General features: G+C 39.9%; 1 protein-coding gene across 1 annotated transcript in view; it reads left to right on the top strand.

Moving 5' to 3' along the window:
* The window catches only part of Skic3 (SKI3 subunit of superkiller complex), a 78,454-nt gene that overhangs the window by 19,688 nt on the left and 31,797 nt on the right, over positions 1 to 26,969 (top strand). The window contains 22 exon segments of the mRNA XM_051172604.1: positions 1,084 to 1,224; positions 1,800 to 1,901; positions 3,669 to 3,808; positions 6,156 to 6,242; positions 7,074 to 7,177; positions 7,892 to 8,018; positions 8,368 to 8,547; positions 9,236 to 9,360; positions 10,250 to 10,262; positions 10,264 to 10,504; positions 11,952 to 12,054; positions 14,209 to 14,385; positions 14,481 to 14,625; positions 14,733 to 14,811; positions 14,899 to 14,960; positions 16,011 to 16,067; positions 17,463 to 17,531; positions 18,562 to 18,636; positions 19,538 to 19,679; positions 22,231 to 22,324; positions 24,131 to 24,208; positions 26,811 to 26,935. Coding sequence (XP_051028561.1) covers positions 1,084 to 1,224; positions 1,800 to 1,901; positions 3,669 to 3,808; positions 6,156 to 6,242; positions 7,074 to 7,177; positions 7,892 to 8,018; positions 8,368 to 8,547; positions 9,236 to 9,360; positions 10,250 to 10,262; positions 10,264 to 10,504; positions 11,952 to 12,054; positions 14,209 to 14,385; positions 14,481 to 14,625; positions 14,733 to 14,811; positions 14,899 to 14,960; positions 16,011 to 16,067; positions 17,463 to 17,531; positions 18,562 to 18,636; positions 19,538 to 19,679; positions 22,231 to 22,324; positions 24,131 to 24,208; positions 26,811 to 26,935 — 2,466 coding nt within the window.

Genomic DNA, 26,969 nt, shown 5'->3' with positions numbered 1-26,969 from the left:
TGGCTAACTAATACATAAGCATAGTTATTTTTTGGAAAAAATAGTTCGTAAGAAATGTGTGCAGTGTATTGCTTAACGTGTAAATCTAAGATAACTGTGAGTAAGTCTGCATTCAGTGTCCTGAATCTAGTACAGCATCTTTTGAAAGTAGGATGCTGGAGAAGTGCACAGGGAGCCAATAGGGTGCTGTTTCTTTCATGTGAATACTAAAGTTGATGTGACTGAATGGTAATACTGCTGAGAATTGAATAGGAACAAAGCACCTGGCGAGCCATGGGCTAGTGACAGCCCGTGGACCAGCAGCAGGAGGGTTCTGTGACAGTCCATGGACCAGCAGCAGGAGGTTTCTGTGACAGCCCGTGGACCAGCAGCAGGAGGTTTCTGTGACAGCCCGTGGACCAGCAGCAGGAGGTTTCTGTGACAGCCCGTGGACCAGCAGCAGGAGGTTTCTGTGAGAGCCCATGGACCAGCAGCAGGAGGTTTCTGTGAGAGCCCATGGACCAGCAGCAGGAGGGTTCTGTGACAGCCCATGGACCAGCAGCAGGAGGTTTCTGTGACAGCCCGTGGACCAGCAGCAGGAGGTTTCTGTGACAGCCCATGGACCAGCAGCAGGAGGTTTCTGTGAGAGCCCATGGACCAGCAGCAGGAGGTTTCTGTGACAGCCCATGGACCAGCAGCAGGAGGTTTCTGTGACAGCCCATGGACCAGCAGCAGGAGGTTTCTGTGACAGCCCATGGACCAGCAGCAGGAGGTTTCTGTGACAGCCCATGGACCAGCAGCAGGAGGTTTCTGTGACAGCCCATGGACCAGCAGCAGGAGGTTTCTCCTTTGAAACCTTTGAGCATGAAATGAGTTTCAGAGTAACTATTTAAAGTGTTTTTACTTCCAGAATGTAAATGTGTTACTGAGGTATTAATATCTTTTTTTATTTACTGTTTTATTTAAGTTTTTAGTTCCTTAAATCAGGACTTGGTAAAATATTATAAAGAAGCTTTTGAAATTAATATTTATAGGATTTGGTAGTTAAAAATTTGGTATACATGTATATATACATATATACATAATGTTTTCTTTTCATTTTAGGAAGTCTGACAGATGAAGGACAGCAGTATTGTTGTAAGCTAGTGGAACTGAATTCAAAAAGTGGTCCAGGCCTCATCGGCTTAGGCATTAAGGCTTTACAAAACAAGAAGTATGAAGATGCTGTTAGTCACCTAACAGAAGGTAATGTAGCATTATTATGGGGTGTGGGGATTCAGTCCATAGGGACTACTGTTTTTGCCTCCTGTAAGGAGCTAAACTAATGGGAAAATGTAGACATGGACTCTGGAGCCTGCCTAGTAGATTTGAATTTCAACTCAAGACCAAGGGAAAGTTCAACTTCATGTGTCCCAGTGATTTTCTTTGTACAATAGAGAAACTTTGAGGAAGCCTTAGTGATCTTAGTGGTTTTTGGATAAACATACTCAAGCTGAGATATGACTGACAGTGAGGAAAGTAGATGCAATGTATGAGGAATGTTTGGGTCAAGGAATGCATTTGAGGAGCCGCAGAGCTAAGGAGAAAACTGTTGCTCAGAGTAGTTCAGTGAGCCTTGACGGTGGAGTGTGGGTATAGGAAGGGATAGGAAGGGATTTTTAGACACTGTTAAAAAGCTTACTGTACACCCAGAGGACAGGAGGAACCGATGAAAGGTCGAAGCATAGAAATCTTAGATTCTGATTTGCCCTTTTAGAATTTCCACGACAGCATGGGGATGGGGAGGTAGAGCAGTATTTGCGATTATCTCATCCTTCTAGGCTTGAAGGAAAGCCCTCTCTGCATTACTGCATGGTGTCGTCTAGCGGAAGCCCAGGTCAAAATGCACAGGCCTAAGGACGCCATCCTTTCCTGCAATCAAGGTATTCTTGACGGACTTTGTGTTTGTATATAAGGGGGACCAATGCTCCTTGCTTTCATCTAACTCAAGAAAGATATTATTTTAGAAATAATGGACTTAAAAATTTTTTTGTGGTTGATTTAAATTGGACGGAGGAAGATAAGTGCATGTTATGTCTGCTAGTATATTTATCTTTAAGGTGGGGGCTTAGGATACTCTGCTTCCCAACAAGGACCTTTCTGGTATGTTTAGGACCTTCATGAATTCTTAATGTCATAGATAGAGATGAGAGATAATTCTTTGTTCTCGACCAGTTAGTTTCCAAACTTCTGTGTTTGACAGTCCATTCTAACTCAGCATCTTTCTCCTTCCCGTGCCCTTAGACAGTCTTTTTAAAAAAAAATGTATTTATTATTATGTATACAGTGTTCTGCCTGCATCTATACCTGCAGGCCAAAGAGGGCATCAGATCATATTATAGATGGCTGTGAGCCACCATGTAGTTGCTGGGTATTGAACTCAGGACCTCTGGAGGAGCAGTCGGTGTCCTTAACCTCTGAGCCATCTCTCCAGCCCTAGACAGTCTTTTTTAACTCAGCATCTTTCTCTTTCCCGTGCCCTTAGACAGTCTATTTTAACTCATATTCTTTCTCCTTCCCGTGCCCTTAGACAGTCTGCTTTAGTTCAGCATCTTTCTCCTTCCCATGCCCTTAGACAGTCTGTTTTAGTTCAGCATCTTTCTCCTTCCCGTGCCCTTAGACAGTCTGCTTTAACTCAGCATCTTTCTCCTTCCCGTGCCCTTAGACAGTCTGCTTTAACTCAGCATCTTTCTCTTTCCCGTGCCCTTAGACAGTCTGTTTTAACTCAGCATCTTTCTCCTTCCCGTGCCCTTAGACAGTCTGCTTTAACTCAGCATCTTTCTCCTTCCCGTGCCCTTAGACAGTCTGTTTTAACTCAGCATCTTTCTCCTTCCTGTGCCCTTAGACAGTCTGTTTGAACTCAGCATCTTTCTCCTTCCTGTGCCCTTGATGTGCAAAGTGCAGAGGACTAGTAGCCATGTTCTTAAGCATCTCCAATTTTATCACATGCCATGTGAAGATAGAGGTCTCAGACTCACGTGTTCGCTTTTAAATTCAGATCTTTCTAGAAGAAGTTGAGAGTTTATCTATATTTGACTTATTTCTCTCTCTATATATAATCATATGTATAATATATACACATATTAGGATTTTTTCTCCCTGTATGTGCTGTGTATTATGCTATTATTTTTTTTAAAGAAAATTAAAAAATTTTAAGATTGACTTTATGTGTATGGGAATGTCTATATGTATGTCTGTGTATTATGTTCATGCATTGCTTGTGGAGGCCAGAAAAACGGGGCATGGGATCCCTTGGAACTTGAATTGTAGATGGTTATGAGCTGCACTCTGAGTACTGGAAATCAAACCCAGGCCCTTTGGAAGAGCAGCCAGTGTTCTTAATTATAGAGCCATCCCTCTATTCTCATACGACATTCTTTAAAAGTGTTTTCGTTTTAATATTTATTTATTTGTTTGTTTGTTTGTTTATATGTGTACATGTACACGTGCCATGTCATTAGTATAGAAGTCAGAGGACAAATTGCAGCACGTGGTTCTTTCTTATCATGTAGTTTCTAGGCACTGAAGTTCGGTTGGCAAGCCGGGCCAGAGCCATTATCTTCTAAGCTGTCTCACTGGCCCTGTGTCCTTCTTAAAAAGCCAGCCTCCTGAACTGCTGGAGGTAATTCCTGTGCCCTTCATCTTGTCAGCTCTGAAGACTATAGACACTGCCGCTGAGTCAGGCGGCAGCCTGCATCAGAAGAATCTTTGTCTTCGCCTGAAAGCAGAGGCTTTGCTCAAACTCCCAGGTTGTGACTCTTCAGAGGAAGCAGCTCATACTCTTGATCAGGTAGGCAGTCCGAGTCTCCCCTTCCCTCAGCCTCAGCCACCGTCGCCAGCATCTCTCTCTCCCGCCACACGTGTCCCACATAGGTTCTGAGTTACCGATCTATACTCTGATACATCTCCCACACTCTTGAAACCCTTGGCAATTTGTTTGCTTTCGGGTTAAATACTTCAGTGCTTCTCATGAGAAGAATGACTGTTTTATTTTAGCGCCTGTTCTCCCATCTGGTTTCTGTCTTATTACAATAGCGCTACTTGTTTATTAACAATTTAGAACTTTTAACTTTTTCCTTCTGAAAATGTGTTACAGATTATCGATGACTTAATAGCTTCATTTTCAAAAATTTAAAGTTTGCTTCATCCACAGATGTTGATTTTGTTTTTAAAAAAGGAAACTATTTTCTTCTTCTTTTTTTTATTTTTTTCTTTTTTGAGACAGAGTTTCTCTGCTTAGCTTTGGCTGTTCTGGACTCACTTTGTAGACCAGACAGTGATCCGCCTGACTCTGCCTCCCGAGTGCTGGGATTAAAGGTGTGTACCACCATGCCCGGCAGAAACTATTTTCTTAAGGCTTTTGGTTTAATTTGAAATTCTTTAGTGAGAAAACATAACGGGCAGATCATGAGTTTTAGCAACATTGTTCCTTTCAATGCTAGAGTATGTAAAAGGATTTTGCATCCTATGGTATTTCTTTAAAGTGACAGCAGCTGTTGGCCTCCTTCAAAACTCTTATGTAGCGGGATGTGGTGGTTCATGCTTGTAACCCCAGTAAGGCTCAGCAGAGAGAAGGCTGTGAGTTCAAGGCCAGCTTGTGATACTATGAACTCCAGGCCAGCCTGAGATGCGCTGTGAAAGCCTGTCTACAGAAAACCTAGTACTTAATTTTTTATTTGTTTCTTTTCAGTATGTATCTTATGTAGATGCTTTATAGATACCTTTCCAATACCTTTTTTCACAAACACAAAAACCGTAATAAAAAGTTTCTTTAAAAACTGTAAGAGTCCATATCTGAGACAGAAAGTTTGTAAGTTGAACACAAAAAATCATGTTGTGCTAAAAAGCAAAGAAACTATAAAAGAACCACACTAAGCAGACACAGGAGCTGGCTGAAGGGATTGTAGTGACTGCCGAGGGCAACAGTGCATATGCCTGGGAGAAACTCTGTGTTGAAATATGTTTAAGTTTGTATGTCATGACGCTACCACAAAGAAAAAATCAAAAAGACTTTGCGAAAACACGTCACTGGCTGATGCTAGGGAACCAGCTGGAAAGAGTGCAGGCACCATTGTGCCTCTGATGAACTGCACCCCAAGATAGCCAGATGTGGCCGGGCGTGGTGGCACACACCTTTAATCCCAGCATTCGGGAGGCAGAGGCAGGCGGATCTCTGTGAGTTCGAGGCCAGCCTGGTCTAGAAAGTTCCAGGACAGCCAAGGCTACACAGAGAAACCCTGTCTCAAAAAACAAAAAAACAAAAACAAACAAACAAACAAAAGATAGCCAGATGTGATGAGGGAGGAGATGTTTCTCTTGGTTTAAGTATTCCGTGTGAGAGGGAGAAGAGTAGTGATCTTTAATGGATCAATAGATCTAGGTTGAGGACCAGCGGCTTCCACAGATAGAAAGATAGCCTGACACAACCACAGCAAATAAACATAGCATATCACCGCTAGATCATCAAGCCAGGGACCAGGGAGAATGTCAAACAACATGAGACATACTCAGTAGAAATTAACTTTGTAAAACTTGACAAATGGCCTGTGCTTGCACAGTTACGTTGTAAGGGAGAAAGCAGAGAGAAAGAAGTGGGCTCTGTAGATAAAAAGATACTTAATAGAGCTATCATCTAGATGAGACGGTTGTACCTTAGTTGAGTTTTGACTAAATGAGTCATTCAAAGTCCTGATGAGGTAACTAGGAAATCTAATGATATGAAAGCTGTACTGTTGGCTTTGGTAATGTGGTTGCCATTTACAAATAACTTTATCTAAATGTGTATGTCGAAGTATTCATAGCTGAGAAGTTACAATACCTGACATTTGTTTTAAGTTCATCTGAGGGGTATGGTAAAAGGATGTCTATATACACGGAAAAACATAGCTTTTGAGTTTGTGATTTTGTAGCTGGATAACGGTACATGCAAGGTTGTTACACTGGCCTTTTATTTTCTTGTGTATTTGAAGTTTCTCCAATTAAACAATTAGAGAATGAAAATCTCGACAGTAACAGAACGAGGTAGGCTTCTGACCACATCCGGTCAGACCCTTGCTTTTGTGACTGTTCTTTAAGTAGAACGAAGTGGGGGTGCAGCTTTCTGGAGAGACCTGCAGCAGCTGTCAATCACTTTCTAGGTTTCTGATGCAGATAAAACCCCGGGACTGCTGGTTCTTCAAGGCCTGGCCCGTCTGAACATGGGTGCTGTGGACGAGGCTACAAAGGTTAGTGCGTTTCACTCCAATGGAGCAGGAGGTGAAGGCTAAAAGATGGTGTTGGGGGTTTAGTTCCGTGGTGCAGTTTTTGCCTACAAAGTTTAAGGATTTGGGCCCAAGAACCAAAAATAGAATAAAATAAATTACAAAATAAAAAACCGAGCTAAGAAATAAAAGTCAAAAGCCATTTAAAAATATTCTATTGTTTATATGTATGAGTGTTTTTCCTGCATGTCTGTCTGTCTGCCATGTTCATGCCAGAGACCCTCAGAGGTCAGGGAGAGTCATGTGATTCCTGGCACTTTAGTTGCCAATGGTTATCTGCACTATGAGGAAGAGCAGCTATTGCTCTTAAGCTCTGAGCCGTCTTTCCAGCCCCCATTTATTTTTATTATTTTAAAGAGTCACTTTATTTCTTTGAGAGATTTGTTTATTTTTATATATAAGTGCTCTATCTGCATGTACACCTGCATGCTAGAAGAGGTCATCAGACCAAATTATATATGGTTGTGAGCCACCATGTGGTTCCTGGGAATTGAACTCAAGACCTTTGGAAGAGCAAATAGCTCTTTAACCACTGAGCCATCTCTCTAGCTCCCCTTCCCTCACTTTATTTTTTTTTTTTTTTTTTTTTTTTTTTTTTTGGTTTTTCGAGACAGGGTTTCTCTATGTAACCTTGGCCATCCTGGACTCGCTTTGTAGACCAGGCTGGCCTTGAACTCACAGCGATCCACCTACCTCTGCCTCCCAAGTGCTGGGATTAAAGGCGTGCGCCACCACGCCCGGCTCCCTCACTTTATTTTTAATGGCATGTGGAATTGCCAAATGTCTCTTCCACAGATCACGGAAGACCTTGCTGCCTCTTACCCTGACCTAGCGGAAGTTCATGCACTTGAGGGTTGGATTCATTTTACTAAGAAGGACTACCTGCACGCAGAGATGTGGTAAGAATCTATAGGTTGCATGTGAATCATATCTTACTTCTCAAAAACTCAAAATGGGCTTGAAGAAGTCCCAATCTTAGAATTGTGTGACATGTGTGTGCATGCATGCATCTGTGTGTGCGTGCATCTGTGTGTGTGTGCATCTGTATGTACATGTGTGTTTAATTTCACTTGTAGCATAGGAACTGTACGTTTATCTGTAATCTGTTTCTAGTCTCATTAGCTGTCCACAATGCTTAGTTAACCAATGTAATATTTGACATATGCTCTGAGCACATAAGTGTCAAAGGTCACTGCTTCTTAATGCTCTTCTTCAGTAACTTTTTTTTTTTTTTTTTTTTTTTTTTTTTTTGCTTATTATGGTTTAAATCTTGGAGTAGTGCTGTCTTTAGATTTGTTTTTTGTTGTTGTTGTTTTGTGTATTTATCTTCATGGATGTTTTGCCTGTATGTATGTTCACCACGTGTTTGCCTAGTACCTGCAGAGTTCAGAATGTGGTGTCAGGTCCCCTGGAGCTGGAGTTATAGACACTCTTGGGCCTCTGTGTTGGTGCTGAGAATTCAGGTCATCCCCACGATAGCAGGTGCTCTTTACGCTGAGCTGCATCTTCAGCTCCCAGATGTGGGATTCTAGAATCACGGTTTTACACACGCGTACACATGTATGCATTCATGCACTCTTAATAATCCTTTTCACTCCCCTTTGGTGATTTAGTTTTCAGAGAGCACTTGAGAAAGACGCTGAAGTTGCCGAATATCATTACCAGCTTGGGTTGACGTATTGGCTCATGGGTGAAGAAACAAGAAAAGATAAAGGAAAGGCCCTTAGCCACCTTCTGAAGGTAAGCAAGTGCACTTGTTGTCAGAATCAATAGGTGTCAGGTTAGTTGTTTAAAATTACTGCTAACTGAAGTAACTTTTTTGAGTTTCATGTCTCATAGAAGAAGTTTGTGAGTATATTCTGTGGGTTTTACTAGGTAAAAATTTAAATCATGGACGTATAAAAGTGTGTGTCTCAGAACTATATGTGTAGAAGACAAGCCATGCTGACTGTGGAAGCAATGTTGTTTGAGCTGATGGGTACATGAGCCTGGACTTGTAGCTTCCTGTCTCTATAGATAACGTCGGCTGTATCGTGTATATGCATTGAAATGAGCTCTAACTATTCCGTTGTCAATGCTTACCTCCAAGGCTGCGAGGCTGGATGCGTACATGGGTAAAGCTTTCCGCTGTCTAGGTCATTACTACCGAGATGTGGCCGGAGACAGAAGCAGGGCCCGCGGGTGTTACCGGAAGGCTTTTGACTTGGACGACACCGACACTGAGTCTGGAGCTGCCGCCGTTGACCTGAGCGTGGAGCTGGAAGACACGGTCTGTCTCGTGACCACTTCTGTCTCTTAGTCTTTTGCCCCAGCATATACATGGAATGCTTTTATAGTATTTGAAAATTGTTGTACCTTTCATTTTTCTTTGTAGGTAAAATAGAAATATCTTTTTACTTGTATATAGAGTACATTTTCTTTTCATTGGTAGATACTAAATTACTTGTTTCTTCCTGTGTGTATGTACTTTTATATGGCTATGTACATGCATGCATGCCATTCATATGGGCACATGTGTCAGTGTGAATGACCCTGAAGTCATCATTGGGTGCTTTTCACTGGTAGCCTTCCTTTTTTACTTTTCGAGAGAGGGCTGTTCACTGAGCCTGATGCGCACTGCTTTGGCTGGGCTAACTGGCCAATGAATGTCAAGGATCTGTCTATCTCCCTGTCCCCATGCTCCACAGCTGGGGTTACAGAAGCATACCCCGCCCCCAGCTTATGTGATGAGCTCTGGAGATCCCGACTCTGACCTCAGGGCCTTGTGCTGGTATGCCAGGCACTTAACAGCTGACCCAACTTCCTAGTCCTGACTTTTCATTTATAAAATTAGTTTGATGTATTTCATTGTAAATTAAAAGGATTAGAAATGGAAAGTGAAAATATATTTGTGTCCTTTGCATAATTGCTCTGCATTTTTGTATTTGGTGTCCCTGACATTGCTGTTTTCTCATTAGGAAACGGCTTTAGCTATCTTAACAGCAGTAACCCAGAAGGCAAGTGCTGGAGCAGCAAAGTGGGCCTGGCTCAGGCGAGGATTACACTATTTGAAAGCTGGTCAACATTCTCAAGCAGTGGCTGAGTAAGTCATCTTATCATATTTACATTTAAACAGTGTAGTGCTTGCTTAGATTTCCTTGATAACCATATGACCTTTATAAGTAGCCTCTAAGCAAGATGCATTTTGAGAGAAAGATAACAAAATTTACTATGATTCATGAGGTACTTATTGCCTATAAGACATAGACTTTACAGTGGGCTAAGGCATGTGCTGTAGTTGAGGAGTTAGCCAGTTAGGTCTTTGTTGGCATCAAAACGCAATAGGTCCCTTCAAGTGTCATGTCAGCAATAGAGGGCTGAGGTCTTTGCTGTTACACTGACACGTGGTTTAGGTAAGGCAGACCATGGCAGCTTAAAGGGTACTCTGAAGAGGCACATGTGTGATTGATTTTAGTCATTTGGTTTGAGCTGTATTTCAGGGTGAAAAATATAATTGAGTCAAGATAAGTCATTTCTGATGTATGTTAATTTCTAGAATATAAATATTCTGATATATATATTTTATATATATCTTCAAAAATGCAGTTTGATCAGCAGTATAAGCATCCCTCTTAGTCCTGTCTTCCAGGTGTTAGGAGGAGGATTGGCAGGCTGATACACTGAGGCAAACTGAGACGTCCACCTTTCCTGGTGGTATAGAAAACTTCTGCCAGATAATAAAGAAAAAGAAATTATGGTCATTGTATTCCCAAAATAGCATTTATTCTTACTTTTTAAAAAATCACTTCACAAAGTCTTCTTACTATTAAAAATATCCAAATTATTAAAGAAATAGGGAAAACTGCTTTAGGTACCATTTTTGTAAATCAGAGGACTTGTGGATGATTTCATTGAATTGCTTATTTCATATAACCTTTTAGATGTGGATGTAGTTCTCTTACTTTTAAATCTCTCACTATTATAATTTTAAGTTTACAGGCCGCTTTTAAGGGCAGACCCAAAGGACTGCAATTGTTGGGAATCATTAGGAGAGGCATACTTAAGCAGAGGTGGCTACACAACAGCCTTGAAGTCTTTCACAAGAGCCAGTGAACTGAACCCAGACTCCACATACAGTGTGTTTAAAGTGGCAGCAATACAGCAAATCCTAGGCAGGTATGCGGAGGCCATTGCTCAGTATCAGCTGATTATTAAAAAGAAGGAGGATTATGTGCCCGCCTTAAAAGGTAATTTCTTTTCAAAAGTTCCTTTTCTCTTTAGATTTTAATAATACTGAACTACAAAACACCCAAGTAAAATTTCTACCTACTGTATTGAATAACTTGAAAAGAATGTAATCAATAGCAAGTATCTAATATGAATTTATGATACAATGTATTATAGATTTGATTATAAAAAGATCAAATTTTGTTTCCTAACAGTTCATAAATAATATGGAAGAGATTTAACGGTTAGGCAAATAGAACGGCAGCTATTGTATCCCAAATACATCTTCTGAGCAAGATTCTCTGATGCTATGTGTCTATGGGTTCTAGCGCTGTGAAGAGATATTGTGACCATGGCAAATCTTATAAAGGAAAGCATTAAGTTGGAACTGCCTCCTTACCAATTCAGGTTTAGTCCATTGTCACCATGGCAGGAAGCATGACAGCATCCAGGCAGACATGGTGCTGGAGTAGGAGCTGAGAGTTCTACATCTGGATCTGCAGGCAGCAGGAAGAGAGTGTAACATTGAGCCTGGCTTGAGCATCTCAGACCTCAGCACCAGCCCCCAGGGACACCCTTCCTTCAACAGTACCACACCTACTCCAACAAGACCACACCTCCTAATCGTGCCACTCTCATGAGCCTTTGGGGGCTGTTTTCATTAAAACCACCACACTAGGTTTTGGTAATTCTATATTCCTAGAATATCTTAATAATTAAAAAAATATTTTATGTTATAGAATCTAACTAAGATTATGTAAGGATGCAGTCTGCTTTGTTTTATAATTAAGCTGATTTTAGTTCCTCCTTCAGTAACCCTTCATAACACTGTTTTTAGCACTATAAAGAAAACATCACCACCTACAATTTAAGTTTTTGAGAATGTATCTTACTCCTTATAAAACAATCTAGCCTAGTATGTAAGCGCCTCTATTTCAATTCCTAATATTGTAGGTTTCAAGCTTGGAGTCATTTTTCTTTTCTCTCCCTTCCTCTCCAATTTTTCCATTTACAAAACTTTCCTCAAGACGAGAAAGAACTCACTTTCAGGAATATTCCTGACACTTGATGAATTTACTCCTTCATTTAGTTTTTGCTGTGTACTTTGCAACACAGATTTTATTGTAAAAGGTCAAATACTGTTTTCATTAAGTTAAGTACATGTGATAGAGAATAATAGTATCCCTAGATTGGAAGCTGGCATCTGAAGAAAAAAATTAGCCTGATGCCAAAGAACTCTGTACTGATAACTTCCTGTGGCTTTTAGTGCATTTTGATTGCAAGGGAACCTTGACATTTGAGACCTTTTCTAAATGTACCAAGATTATATAGAGAAATAATTTTAGAAAATAACATTGTCCTGTTTTCTGGGAAATGTTCATAACAAAGCAATAGGCTTATCCCAAATTGGCTCTAAGTGTTCATTTTGTGTATTATAATGACCTGCACAATTTTACCTCCCTGCAGGTTTGGGCGAGTGCCACCTGATGATGGCCAAGGCTGCCCTAGTGGATTTTCTGGATGGAAAAGCTGTAGACTATGTGGAAAAAGCACTGCAATACTTTACTTGGTTAGTATCACCTTTGTTTACACTCTTACTTTTTGGTAATATAATAAGGCTGGATTTAGAATATAATTTTACGCCTGTGCTGCTAGATATAGAAGTTAATTTGGAGTGTCAAACCTAAGAATAACAGATGAGCCAATGAATTCTGTGGCATACAAACAATTTTACTGTGAGAAAGATTGGCTTTGTGCCCTTCATAGAGAGGAGGGAGACTGTAGCCACCAGTGGAGCAGCAGCTATGACCAAGTGCCTTAGACCTCTCTCTCCTGACCTTGATGGGTGTGTCTCTGCTGGAAGTGACAAGTGGAGCGTCAGATATGGAGCATGCCTACACTCCTCAGTAGGGCCTGTGTCAGGCTGAGGGTAAGGAAAACACACCTTCAAATTAATCCTGGAGAGAAGCTATAAGAAAAAAGCAGTGCATCTAATAAGAAAAGAAACTGGGAAATAAATCTGGTGTGCTCTAGAAGTGCAGGAGATGGCTCTGCAGGTAAGTGCTCCTGAGTTTCAGCCCCCAGCGTGCACACTGGGTGTGGCTGCACATATGCCTGGAGCTCTGCTGAATCACTGAGTCTTAATGTCTGCCAGGGTGCCAGGTTCAGTGACACATCAGCCAGGTGTCAAAAAATATGACAGAGAATAATAGAGCAGGATGCCTGATGGCCTCTGTAGTCAGATGTGCACATTGCAACACATGCACACACACATGCACACACACACACGTACACACACATGCATGCACGCACACATTAGTATGTGCCTGCACATACACACACACGCACATACACACGCACATACACACACACACACACACACACACACACACACACACCATACCCACAGTAGTAGCAACAAGAAGTCTACAGATTGTTCCAGGCACAGTGGTGCGTTTCTGTAATCTGAGCCTCTTGGTAAGAGAATGGCTCTTCACAGACTAGTTCAATAAGGTCTCAGCAGCAGCCTTACCCCTGAGCTGAACTCCCGGCTCTGATTTTAAAACTTTTCTTTTTTAATTAAAGTTGAAAAGACATGAGTTCTGGCTGTTAGAATTGCTACTGTTGTGAGTTCCTTTTTCTCCTCTCACGTGTCCATCTTAGAAGTCCTACTAAGATAGTTAAAAGAACTTAGGAGTAATGCCCTTCCTCCGGTTCTCATGGTGGGTGGGTTTTCAGTGGGCACTGCAGTGATTAGTGTTTCTCAGGAAGACATCGCGGAATGCATTTTGGCTAGACTCCTGGAGGAGAAAAGGCTGTGAAAACGTTCCATCTGCTTGTCCATCTGCTCGGGACACACAGCAGCTTGTAGTGGCTGCTTGTCGAGCCTTGGCCTGAACTGTGAGGCTCTGAAAGGTGGAAGGAACATGTACTCTGATTTTTCTCATGCTGTAAGGAACTAGTACTTGACATCTCTCCTTATACCTGTGTGTGCTTACTGGGTGTTTTATTCAAGCTGCTCTTACTTGCTTCTGAATGTAGATCTTTATGTTTTCCTATTTACAGTTTTGTTACTTTCCTGTCAGTAACAATTCCTTGTTCCATTAAATATAGTTGGTACAAATCTAGTTGATACATTTTCTTGTCTTTTGAGGGAAGTCCAAAGGCAGAGGCTTTTATAACAAAGTCACTGACTTAATTATCATCTAGCCAAACAAAAAGGCACACACTTAGAATATTTAGTTTAATATTAAAACTAAACTGAAGCAACAGTTACAGAATTGCCCCAAACTAGTCCTCACGTGTTTTCTATTGTTCCTGCCACTTCTAACTATTATGGTGAAGAAGAAGAAGAAGAAGAAGAAGAAGAAGAAGAAGAAGAAGAAGAAAAGAAGAAGAAGAAGAAGAAGAAGAAGAAGAAGAAGAAGAAGAAGAAGAAGAAGAAGAAGAAGAAGAAGAAGAAGAAGAAGAAAACTGCAAAATTTTCTACCACAAAAATCATCAGTTCTTCCTACCTTAATCTTTTCTAGACCTTTTCTCTTCCTAGCCAGGAGGTGACAGGACATGGTTCTGTTATGTGCTCAGTGAATCATGCCCAGAGTCTGACTAGTCACTGCTCTCGGTCAGTACTGCATATAGCTCTTCTGTTGTGAGAACACACAGTCCTGAGGGGCATACAACTTAGCTTTCAATATAGTTGTGAAAACCTCTGTTTCTCTTTCAGGGCCCTGCAGCACCGAGCCGATGTGTCTTGCCTTTGGAAGCTCGCTGGGGATGCCTGCACCTGCCTGCATGCCGTTTCACCATCTAAAGTGCATGTTCGTGTGTTAGGAGTCCTTCTCGGCCAGCAAGAAGAAAGAGAAGTATTAAAGAAAGATGAGCTCCTGCATCTTGGAGGAAGGTGATTTACAGAGATTACCAGTCATTGGCATTAGAGTTTCATTAGAATATTATATTTTAAAATCACCTATACTATTGCTTTTTGTTTTTCTGCAGGTGTTATGGTCGAGCATTAAAGTTGATGCCTACATCCAATACATGGTGTGATCTTGGAATTAATTATTACCGCCAAGCACAACATCTGGCAGAAGCAGAGAGCAGCATGAATGACCTTACAGAGTTACTGCAGAAATCTCTGCACGTATGAGAGCCTTTCTATGAGCTTAAAAAACAAGTGATTAAACTGTATTTTGTTTATGTAAATGCTGATATTCAAGAAATAAAAAAATTAATTTAACTTCCTTTCAGTGTTTGAAGAAGGCAGTGAGATTGGACAGCAATAATCACCTATACTGGAATGCTCTTGGTGTGGTTGCCTGCTACCGTGGTGAGAATTGAGGGACTCTTACTTTAGTTTACAAGATATTTGTTTCCAGGCAACAAAGTTCAGTTACTTTAATTCTGTATGTTTCAGGGATTGGAAATTATGCCCTTGCTCAGCACTGTTTCATCAAGTCAATCCAAGCAGAACAAATTGTAAGTAAGTGTTTTGTGTGTCTACAAAAATCGACCGCAAAGCTCAATGTATTAATTTTCTTTTAAAGTTAATTAATTCATGTAATTTGTATGTGTGTGGATGTGTTGAGTGAGTGCAGGTGTGCATGAACCACAGAGTACCTGTAGATGCCAGAGGGTTACTTTTTGGAGTTGGTTCTCACCTTCTACTGTGCTGAGGCAGGATCTCTCCCACTTTAAAAATATTATATTTAGCCAGGCATGGTGGTGCACGCGTTTAATCCCCGCACTCAGGGAGACAGAGGCAGGCGGATCTCTGTGATTTCCAGGTCAGCCTGGTCTACAAAAGAGTCCAGGCTACACAGAGAAAACCTGTCTCGAAAAAAAATTGAAAAAAAAAAAAAAACCAGCAAAAAAGTTATATTTATTTAGTGTGTGTGTGTGTGTGTGTGTGTGTGTGTGTGTGTGTGCATGTACATGTAGTTGTCTGGACTACTTTGAAAGGTTTACTTTATTCGTTGAAAACTTTATACGTGTACGTAATGTATTTTGACTATATGCCACTCTCTAGGCATTGATGCTCTTCCCCCTTCCTCTGATCCCCTCCATCTTCCCAGCACCCTTCCTACTTTCATGTCCTGATTTTGTTGTTGTTGTTGTTAAGTGCACTATGCAGTTTAATTTGGATTGCTTGCGTGAGCATGGATATGGGTTATTTGCTGGAGTATAGGCAAGTTACAGGGGCTACACCATTGCAGATGTGGGGTTTCAGGAGCTTGTGCATGACCCACGGCAGACTGTGCATGTAACTGGCTGCTGTGAGTTCACGAGTGCCACAGCCAGCAGCGTCAGTTCAGAAGACGGAGCTGTCCTCGCCATCCTCCAGCTCGTGCATTCCTGAGATGTTTGCCGAGCTCTGGAGGGTGTGCTATAGATGTTCTCCAGGGCTCAACACTCAATAGTCACTTTTTAAAAAACACTTGACTAGTTATGAGTCTGTATTAACTGCTGCCCACTGCAAAAAGAAGCTTCTCTGAATGAGGCCTGTTTGTTTTCAAATATTTCTTTTAGAATGCTGCTGCATGGACCAACTTAGGAGTGCTATATCTTGCGACTGAACACATCGAGGTATCATTGTCAGTTTTGATATATTTAAAATGAAAAATATTTCCTACATATGACTTTGTGGAGAATTATTTTATGTATTATATACCTGATATGTCAAGTATGTTAATTGATGGCATTTGTTTTATTATGTTGAGTAATGAATATGTAAGATTTATTTTTCCTTCCATGGAACTTCTCATTTTATAGTCAGTAGAAAACTCGTCCCCGCCCCCCGAGACAGCATCTTTCTGTGTAGTGTGTGCTAGCCTTGAACTCACTGTGTAGTAGCCATCCTCTACTTCAATGTAGTCAGGTGTTTTTATAGATGAAAGCAATTCTTTTATTAATTAATTTGGTAACTCTAAGTATAAGGTAAGTTCTTTGTATACCATGTGTAGGCTGAGTGAATGAAGGTAAGAGAGACAATTAGCAATTTTTAGTATCTTAATTTAACCTGTGTTCATAGGCCATATGTGGAAGTCTTCAAAACCCTAGAGGTAATGCCACATCTCTGCCATTTCTTACTTTAGTTGGTGTGCTAAATCCTGTCTTTTGACAAGAATACAAAACACACAAACAAAAACCTTCCATAATATTATTGAGACTACAGTAATCACTCACTGCAAAAATGTTCAGCTTTGGAAGATTGTAAATTGAAGGAAAAACTTAAATTGGACTTTGAGATATGTGGAATAATGTAGCTCTAGCTTGGGAAAGCGCACACACTTGGTGTGGGCAAGGCCATAAGGTAGAGCCTCAGGACAACTGGGCACAACTGTTGTCCACAAGCTTTTTTCTTCCTGAAAATTAGCCTTTTTGTGTGAGACCACTGTATTGTTACTGCTGTTGTTTTTAAAGCAGGGAGTGGGAAGCATGTGACTTTATGGTCCAAGACAGGTATGTTTAAGAGTCAGTCTTTCTTGACTACCTATTGTAGAATTGTGTTGTTACTTTCTCCAGTAGCAGGTCCATACCTTCAGCTTCATTGGTTGTGAGTTCTTTTTTCCTCAGTAAAGGGGATAGATTCAGCCTTAATCATTTCTTTCACATGTAGTTAGCATGTGGTATGTGATAGTTTGAAAGTTTTGCAGACTAGGTGCTCGACACCTAGAGATAGAGATAGAGATAGACGGAGATGATAGGGAAGGTGATAGAGACAGTAGAGATAGAAATAAAGATATAGACAGACATCATTTTGCGGGGGACCAGAGCTCTTAACCTGTAGGGGAATCTGTCGCACACAACATTATTCTAAGGCTGGGTAGCTAAAACACAGTATTCTAATTGGGCTTAAACAATGAAATTTTATACTTATGTTTACTCATGACAAGTTTGACTTATTTTATGCTTTCTAAGCCATAGAAGTTTATGAAATTGCTTGATGTAAATTTTTTTCTTTTTTTCTTTCTTGCCTAGCAAGCTCATGAAGCTTTCAAAATGGCTCAGTCCCTCGATCCATCTTACTTACTGTGCTGGATTGGACAAGTAAGACACACAGCAGTTACTGCTGAACTCACCGCTATAAAATAACCTCATATCAGTGATGCTGCTGTGGTACTTGAAACCTTACCGTGTGCCTAGGCCTTTGAATGCAGTGTTTTAATCTGTTGTCAATCCTTTGAGGTGTGGCTATTTTATATTCTCTAAAGAGGTAGACATTTAAACTCACACATCCTGAATATTGTGTCAAAGCTGCCAGTGATTAGACTTAAATGAATCTGGTTATGACTTTGCCTGAAAAATAAGCATAGAACTATTATTAAACTTGTATTTGCAAAGATGTTGTGCACTTACAGAGGTCATTTTGGTTATTCTTTTCTAATTTTCTATAAAGTCTTCATATTGGGTTGTGCACTTACGAGTATTTTCTTTTTGACCATGTTTAGATTTTTATACTGACAGATAGAATCAGGTTCATTGTTACTAGTCTGGATCTGTCCCTGACTATATTTGCTTTAGTCATATCACCTGAGAACCAGTATTGGGGCAGCTGGATGCCTTCTCTAGTCAAGCGTAGTAATAAGTTGCTAAGTGTTTTAGCAACAATAGGAGCATTACATGTATCAGAAAACCACTGGTCATTGATTAGTTATGTTTTCCTGTGCATTTATATCTTAGTCTAATTCAAGTTACCTGGTAATGCAGGCAGAGCGAGCACAGCAACTTCTTGTCCTCATTAGGTACAGTGGCTCATAGGAGCAGGACAAAATTTGTGTTGTCCGCTGTGTCAGTTATTGGACAGGGAGCATTTCTGCCTGATGTCAATCTTACGATGAGACTGTTCCAGGGTAGTAAATATTATCATAGTTACCTACATGTAAAATGTTTGCTATTTTGAAAGTATTTTGCTTTTAAAAATCATTATTTCAGGACACCACTCACAGGCTTAGTTAAAATTGGAAGTGGAGCTTAGCTTTGAAGCATGGCTAGTAACTGTCTGGTTCTTCTAGAACCATTTTTATCACCAGGTTTATTCCTTTTAAATTAATTAAAATCTTCTAAATCCTTTTAATAGGCTCTTATTGCAGAGAGAGTTGGAAGTTATGACACCATGGATCTCTTCAGGCACACTACAGAGCTCAGTATGCATGTAAGAATCTGAGTGCTCTTCTTGACAATTCATTAATGTGCAAAATATTATCCTCGTTAAGAAAATGAATAGACTGGGAATAGTGACATTTGAGAGGTGGAGGCAGGAGCATCAATAGTTCAAGGTTATCTTCAGCTACAGAGCAAGTGTGAGGTCAGCCTTAGCTGCATTAATTTTGTCTCAAAAAACCAAAACCAGAAGTAACAAGTAAAAAGAAACAAAATAAATAGTGGCGTAGAGTGGTATAAAATGTTAATGTTGTTTCTACTGTGTCTTACAAGTAGATAAACTGTCTCTACCTAGAACTTCTTGTTTCCTTCTTCCATGTTCAAGCTGACAAAAAAAAAAAAAAAAAAAAAATGACAATGAGATTAAAATTATTTATTTGTTTACTTTTATGTGCATGAGTGTTTTCCCTGATGTCCATGGAGGCTAGCAGAGGGCCTTGGAGTGGAGTGGAGCTGCCATGTGGGTGCTGAGGAGAGAGGACCACTGAGCCGTCACTCCAGCCCCACACTAAAATATATTACGTGGAATTAAGACACTGAGACCATAAGAAAAAATGAACATGAGGTGTCGACTGGCTTCAGTTGATAGTCTAGACTCTGAACATACATTGAATTAGTTTGTTTTAACCTGTTGTAATGGTCTGAGAAGAGAAAAACAAGCCCATCTGACAAGCCTGTTTTCTACTCTATTGTATTTGATTCTTCTACTCAGGATTAGAGAAGTGATTGTAAATTGATCTTAACAGTTTTTTTTTTTCATGTCATCTTTGTTAAAGGGACTTAAAAAAGACTAAGTTATGATACTGCCTATTATTGTAGTATAGTGTTTTATTTTAGTTTTATCAAAATACTTATTTATACAAGCTCACTTTGTTTTTTGTTTTTTTTTCAAGACTGAAGGAGCAATAGGTTATGCATATTGGGTTTGTACAACATTACAAGACAAAAGCAACAGAGAAACGGAGCTGTACCAGTACAACATCCTCCAGATGAATGCAGTCTCTGCAGCACAGGGCGTTCTGTGTAAATATGTGGGTAAGACACCTATCGCATGCGGCGCAGTGTCAGACTAGGGAAATGTGTCAGTACACTGTAGGTAAGACACCTATCGTATGCGGCGCAGTGTCAGACTAGTGAAATGTGTCAGTACACTGTAGGTAAGACACCTATCATATATGGCGCAGGATCAGACTACTGAAATGTGTCAGTACACTGTAGGTATTTGGTGTAATATTAGACAACTGTAATGATTTAGTTTTTTAGATTTACCCATCCCATATTAAATATTAGTGTTATTTCAGATGTTAATTTGCTTTTTCTTTTTACTTGGAAGGAGTACAATTTTTAAATCAAATTATTACTTAGTGATTCAAGATTTTCTCGTACTAATGGACGTGTGTTGAAGGTTGATGCTTCTGAGCTGCTGCTGCTGCTGCTGCTGCTCTGTATTCTTCCACTTCAGTTTGGGGACCGGACACTTTATTTTCCTTAACTTATATTTCATCACTGGGGAGAGAAGATCACAATTTCCAAGTTGTACAGTAATAGTTAGGAGAGTTAGATACTGTGTGTGAGAGATGCTAACCCCACACCCCATGACTTTAGCCTCTTTCCGTTAACAGCAGATTATCCTGTAAGATACTGAGGAAAATACATCTAGATTTAGGAAACTGGCAGAACCGTGAAGTAGATTAACTTTCCCTGGTAATAATTTCCTGCATTTTGACATAAAATGACCCTGAGCTTTTTATCCCACTTCACTACTTAGTATTATTATGGCGTCCTTGGGCGTACTATATAACTGAATTTCAGGGCGCTTACTTGTGACATCAAAGGGAAAATGCCTGCTACTTAGGATGTCAGTGACATGAGTGGAGCAGCTGGTAGGAGTAGTGACAACAGGAAGCAGCTGTGGAAGAAAGTGAAGTAAAAAGCAGGAGAGAGAAGGCTTCCACCCAAGTGCTGACGAGTCAGTTCGCTTACGCAGTTAGCGCGGCCACTTGTGAAGACGGTATTGACTTTACTGACATCAGCACTTCGGGCGTTGTCGTCTATTGCAGTATGCTGACATGAAAGACACTGACAAGTCCCCAGAGATGAGGCAGTGTCTACGCAGAAATCTTATTCATAAGTTTCCTTACTTTATTAGTAACTTAAAGGATTTACATAAAGAGGTAAATCTCTGAATGAAACACAGATAAGCTAAATGATGAACACAGCGTTTTCTAAGAAATGTGCCTGGTTTTTAAATGGTGGGACCATTTTTATAGACTCATGCAAATGCTGTGTGCTTGGCCAGAAACGCTAACATAGTAGAAATAGGAAAAAGAGAGATGCTGATGAGGGTATTTCTCCCTGCCTGTCCTACTGAGTTCGTCTGACTGGTGTGATCTTGTGCAGTGACCTTAGGGATTTAGAGAATGACTTTGACCATGATTTTCACCTTATAATACTCTGATGTTAGAAACCCACCCATCACATAAGATTCATATTTGCCTTGTACTTTATTAAACAACACAGGAGACATGAAAGCCTGCTCTTTATTACTAGCTTTAAATAAAGTAGGTAAGGCAAACTTTTCTTTGCCCAAAGTTGATATGTAATGTACTTTCAACATTAAAATTGGAAAACACTGTATTGAAAGTGCCCAGATCCATTTTTCTGTTTCCGGTGTAAAGTACTGAATTATGTTTTAGGACATACAATTTGGAATAGAAGCACTAAAAGAAAATTGTTAATAAATTAAATCACAGGAGGTTTAATTGATAGCCAAAAAATGTATGAAATTCTGTAAGAACTAATAAAAAATTGCAAAAACCTGAATTTCTTTATGCCAGATTAATGAGTTACAATTTAAACTTTACTTTAAAGAAAACATGCTTTTGTTTTTTTAACTAAGCATGACGATAAAATATATTAAGATAAAACACAAAGTATCACATTGAGGCTGGACAAAGCAACCCAACGGAAGGAAAAGACTCCTAAGAGGAGGCATGAGACTTAGAGACCCACTCGTTCACACTCTTTGGAATCCCATAATAGTACTAAGCTAATAGCTATACTGTACTGTACTGTACTGTACCACACCACACCACACCACACCACACCACACCACACCACACCACACCACATTACTGCACACGCTCAGAGGGCTTGTGCAGACCCATTTAGACCCAGTGCTTGCTGCTTCAGTCCCTGTGAGTTCATATGAGCCTTGCTCAGTTGGTTCACAGGACCTTGTTCTCCTGGTGTTCTCTGTCCCCTCTTCTGAGGGGTTCCCTGAGCTCTGAAGTGAGAAATTTCATGGAGACACCCCCGTTAGAGTTGTGTGTTCCAGGGACTTAAAGAAAACATGCTTAAAGTATAAAATACGACTAGAAACTACATATAATTCTTCAATATTGTTCAGTGATTTAGAAGAATTATGATCACTGGTTTATTCAAGATAAATTATGCCATTATTAAGAATACCACCAATCTCAATAGGCAATCTTATTTTGAGATACTGAAACTAAAAGAGAATTTAATTGTTATTTTTGTGAGTATAGTCAGCATACAGATATTAAAGATATTTGTGAATTTCCAGAAAGAATTCAGAATTATGCTCCAGCTTTCTCAATGTTGGGTTATTTAAACGAGCATCTACAGTTGAAGAGGGAAGCGGCCGAGGCATATCACAGGTAGGCATGCTTTCTGGACATCAGTCATTGTGTTGCCAGTATTCTTTTAAGTTTAGTCTTGTGACATGAGAAGTAATGATTTTTGGCTCTTACCCTGGCCCTCACTGTATTACCTTGTAGACGGTGAACAGATGCAGTTCCAAATTTTCAGCTGTATTTTGGGTTCCATTGGCTAGGGGGTAAGGGATCAGAGAAAGGCACAAAACAAAAGCTCATAGATTCTATTTTAGAATAATATATCTCTTTTGCTAAGACAAGAAACAAGAACATAAATGTTTGTTGGGTACTGTGTTCCAAGCCGTGTCCTTGGCATGAGAATTAAAGCAGGAGGCCCTGTTCTCATGGACCTCCTCTAAGGGAGGCCCTCAATAAGCTAATATCTGGTTACTAATACTGGCTAAGGAAGAATTAGAGTAGACTCTAGGTCAGAGAATATGGGAAGATGCATTTTAGGTAGAGTAAGAGCAAATACTCCCAAACAGAAGTGGCTTTCCATATTTAACACACAAAGCCCTGGTGTACTAGAGTGAATGACCATCCTGGAGACTGGTAGAAAATGAAAGAACCTAGTTTGTTCTCTGTAAGATAGTGGTATGTGAGCATGAAAAATAACTGTTGATCTCCCGAGCAATGACTAAACAAGGTTAAAAGAGCTGTTGCCTCGCCTTAAGATAGACCACTGCTTCCATCTAATACTCAGAAGATGTCTGACTCGGTGTCATGAAGTGTCCCCAGTACTTAAGCACATCCATTTGTGGATTCCCATGTAGTTCAAAGGAACGATCACTAGATGGTACTGGAGGCCATACAATGGAGTTATTTTTCCAGGTCATGGAGGAAGGTTTATAAACAAAACAAAACAAAAAAGTCCCACAAATTTCTTCTTACAGCATCAGTAAATTTAGAGCAAATAAAATATAGAATATTACAGTTAACACATAAAACTAGACAGCTTAAGGTGTTTGCTACCTTTTTGAGTGTGCTCTTGTTATTGCAGACATGCACACTCTGACGCCACAGTCACATGGATATGTACTGCTTCTTTTTTACTGACCATAGCAACTGTATTATGTGTTATGATATTTGAGGCCTAAAACACAAATAGTGGATAAATTCAACCAGAAGCATAGTTTTAATCTCTGTGGCATTTCTATGGTTCCTGAGAAAATTGTTTTTCATGCAGCATCAAGTAGATTAAAAGCCTTTCTTGCCTCTTTCTCCTGGTAAATCCTTCTTAAAGAGAAAAGAAAGAAACCATTTTTTTTTTTTTTTTAAATAAAAAGCTCAGCTCTTAGAGTATTTCCCTCCTTGCCTATAGAGAACATAATGGGAGGAGAAAATGTTGGCTTTAGCTCTTGGTAAATGTATTCTAAGCCTAGAGGGGACCTTGCATCTTTTCCCTTAGCTCACTGTCTTTTGGTGTTTCTGTTGGACAGCCTGAGAGCACATGACAGCATTCAATTTTCTATCTTCCTGCATAAGTATTTTCAAGAGTGTCTTCTGTATGGTCATTGCCTATGTTTATATTACAAACTTTAGAATATTTATAGCTCACAGGCAATAATAAATGGCTTTAGTTGTGAAAAAAGAACAAGATTATTTTTTACTGACAACCTGATTTAAATATACTTAAGTGCCTCTGTGGTTCCAACTTACTGAAATATGAACAAGCTGCCATAAACCGCAGTAAAGAATTAGTAGAATTGGAAGGAAAGAACATAAATCCATGGGTTTGGCTGAGGAGGACTGAATAATATAAAATGTTGCACATAGAAAATTTAAAACGCCTCATCCTTTCTTTTAAAGGGCAACTGTGCTGTTAGATCCTGCTGAAGACCAGCACACTTACAATGTTACAGTGAGGCACTGGGGCAGACTGTTATGGTAAGGCTGTTTTACCTCCTTAATTCTGTGCATCTATTTCTCAGGGAGAATCGGGTGCTACAGGTGCGAAGACTAGTGTCCAGAGCACCAGGATGCATGATTCTAGACGCCAGAACACAGTAAACCTAGCTGGAGTAGACCAACTTGTGAGGAGTGAAGGTGGAGCCGATGTTTATGCCCTGGATGAGGGACGTCTGTCAGCGAGGCTGTGGTTTTCTCTAGCCTACTTAACTTGTTGTGGAGTTGGATTTATTCTTGCTGGCTATATATTTAAATTGGTCTAGGAGCTCCTTTGATACAGTACTAAGAAATTCTGGGCAGTGGAGCTAAGATCTAAGTCTTCGGATGGAGGTGGACAGACAGACTCGTTGCTTTAGAGGTCGAAGTAAAATTGAGAGTACAGACATACAGGGAGGAGGTCTGTGACTCACGGGCGAGCCCTTAGGTTTACAGTGGCCCTGACCTTGAATGGTCTAGCTTGAAGGCTATTAGCTTGAGCTGGGAGCTTTAGGATCAGCCTCTGACGTCGTCTAAGGCGCTGCACATGGCGCAGAGGAGCCAGTTCCTTCCTATCACCCCTCTAGCTTAACCAAGTCCATCACTGGGGAATTCTACCACCCTGCTTGCCAGTTAATTCTTTTAAACTGTTAACGTTTTAGTAGTAGGTAGAACTCTATTCCTTGCAGGGTTTTGTTGAGTCAGAGGAGACCCAGACTGAGCAACTGTCATGTGTCTTCTTCTTAGGTTTGATATTTCATATAAAGTAAGTAGTTTTGAGGAAAATGTTACCTCCTGTTGAAAATTAGTCATCTATTTTCTTTGAAAAACAATTTATTTTTATTTTATGTGTGTATGTGACTGTATGTATGTATGTATGTATGTATGTATGTATGTATGTGCAGTGTGTGTGTCTGATGCCCACAGATGCTAGAAAGGGTTTTGGAGCCCGTGCAAGCTGAGTTAACAGGCAGTCCTAAGCCAGCCAGTGTGGGCGCTAGGCACTGACGTGGCCCCTCTGTAAGAGCTATATATGCTTTATCCACTGAGTGTCTCTCCAGCCCTTTTTTTTGTTTTTATTATGAAATGTCTTGAACACGAAAGCATATGGCAAGTAATAACCTGCAGTGTGTAAGGTGATGCATTCATATGTAACACATTAGAATTCTGGCTTTTCGAGACAGGGTTTCTCTGTGTAGTCCTAGACTGACTTTGTATACCAGGCTGGCCTCAAACTCAAAGCATTCCACCTGCCTCAGCCTCCCCAAGTGCTGGGATTACAGGCAGGCGCCACTACATCCAGCCACGTTTCCTTTTCAAAGAAAAATTCGTAAAGCTGAAGTTCCTTTGCTCATTTTCCTGTATTTTTTTCGTCTACACATTTCTAAAAACAGTTTTCATTAAAAGGACTATATATATGAACATATTTATAAATAATCCACCTACATCAAAGGATAGCCTTCTTTTAAGATTAGAGTTTAATTTTATATTTTTCATCTCTATAAAACTAATAGTAGAAGCAAAGGTTGCTTGTGTTTTTAAATTCTACTTGTAGCTTTAAAGATTAAAATGCTTTTATAAAAATAAAAGCATTTCTATAACATTTATAAAAGAATTTTAGATTATAGGGATAAGTACCAGAAACAAGAGTCTCAGAAATACAGATTTAGCTAACAGTTGGGGCTGAGGTGATGGCTCAGCCATTCAGAGTCCTTGCTGTTCTCCAGAGGTCCTGGGTTTGGGTCCTAGCACCCACGGGAGGTAGCTAGCAACTGCCTGTAACTCTAGCTTCTGGTGATCTGATGTCCTCCTCACATGTATGTGACATAGACCCACACAGGCAGACACACAAATGCACAAATTAAAGAAATCTTTAGGTGTTGGCCTCTGAGCTTGTGTGGCTTTGTGGAAGACAAGCAGCCTATTACACTTTGTGGAAGACAAGCAGCAATTATACTGTTATTATCCCTAATGCATGTTAATTTTTCTCGCTACGCATTGAAACACAAAACAATAAGATGTTCCATATGGAATTTTATTGTGTCTGTATGCCATCGTAAGAATGGGTATGGATCAATAGCTTTCAAGAAGGCTAGGGTTTTACTGTTCACTAAATATTTATAATTTACTGGAGATTCTAGATTCGTATTCTTAGGATAATATTTAACTAACACAGTAAGCTTAATAAGCTTAAAAATCAGGACTTTTTAAAAATAAAAGCCCACCCGAAATTATTCTTGTAACATAGGGTTTAAGTAAAGTTTGTTAAGAAAAATAAAAAACCAAACCAAAGGGAAACAACAAGAAAAACAACAAGGAGCTTAAGAGAGTAATTTGAGATTAGCAGAGCAACTCATATTCACATATAATTTAAGAGAGAAAAAATACAAAGTTAAATTATTCTGGTATCCTCTACTTATGGCGTGCTTTCTATTTTAAATCTTTTCAAGAACTTGAACACTACTATATTTTATTTGTTAAATTACCATTAAAAAGGACATGTAAATAAGTCATTAAAAGTAGCTGTGTGAATATGTCTGTATATTTTTGTAAAACCACAAGTAATATTTTTTTATCTTAAAAGTAAGTTTTGCTTACTTCTTAGTTCCACTGGTGACTATGACGAAGCCATCCAGGCCTTTAAGTTAATGCCCCTTGAGGAACTTGAGGACATCATAGGTTTTGCACTGGCATTGTTTATGAAAGGACTATATAAGGAGAGCAACCAAGGTAAGTCATCATAGTGCTTGAAGCTTTTACAGTA

The sequence above is a fragment of the Acomys russatus genome, chromosome 30 (assembly GCF_903995435.1).
Source record: "Acomys russatus chromosome 30, mAcoRus1.1, whole genome shotgun sequence".
Lineage (NCBI taxonomy): Eukaryota > Metazoa > Chordata > Mammalia > Rodentia > Muridae > Acomys > Acomys russatus.
This window is presented reverse-complemented; position numbering and strand designations above follow the sequence as displayed.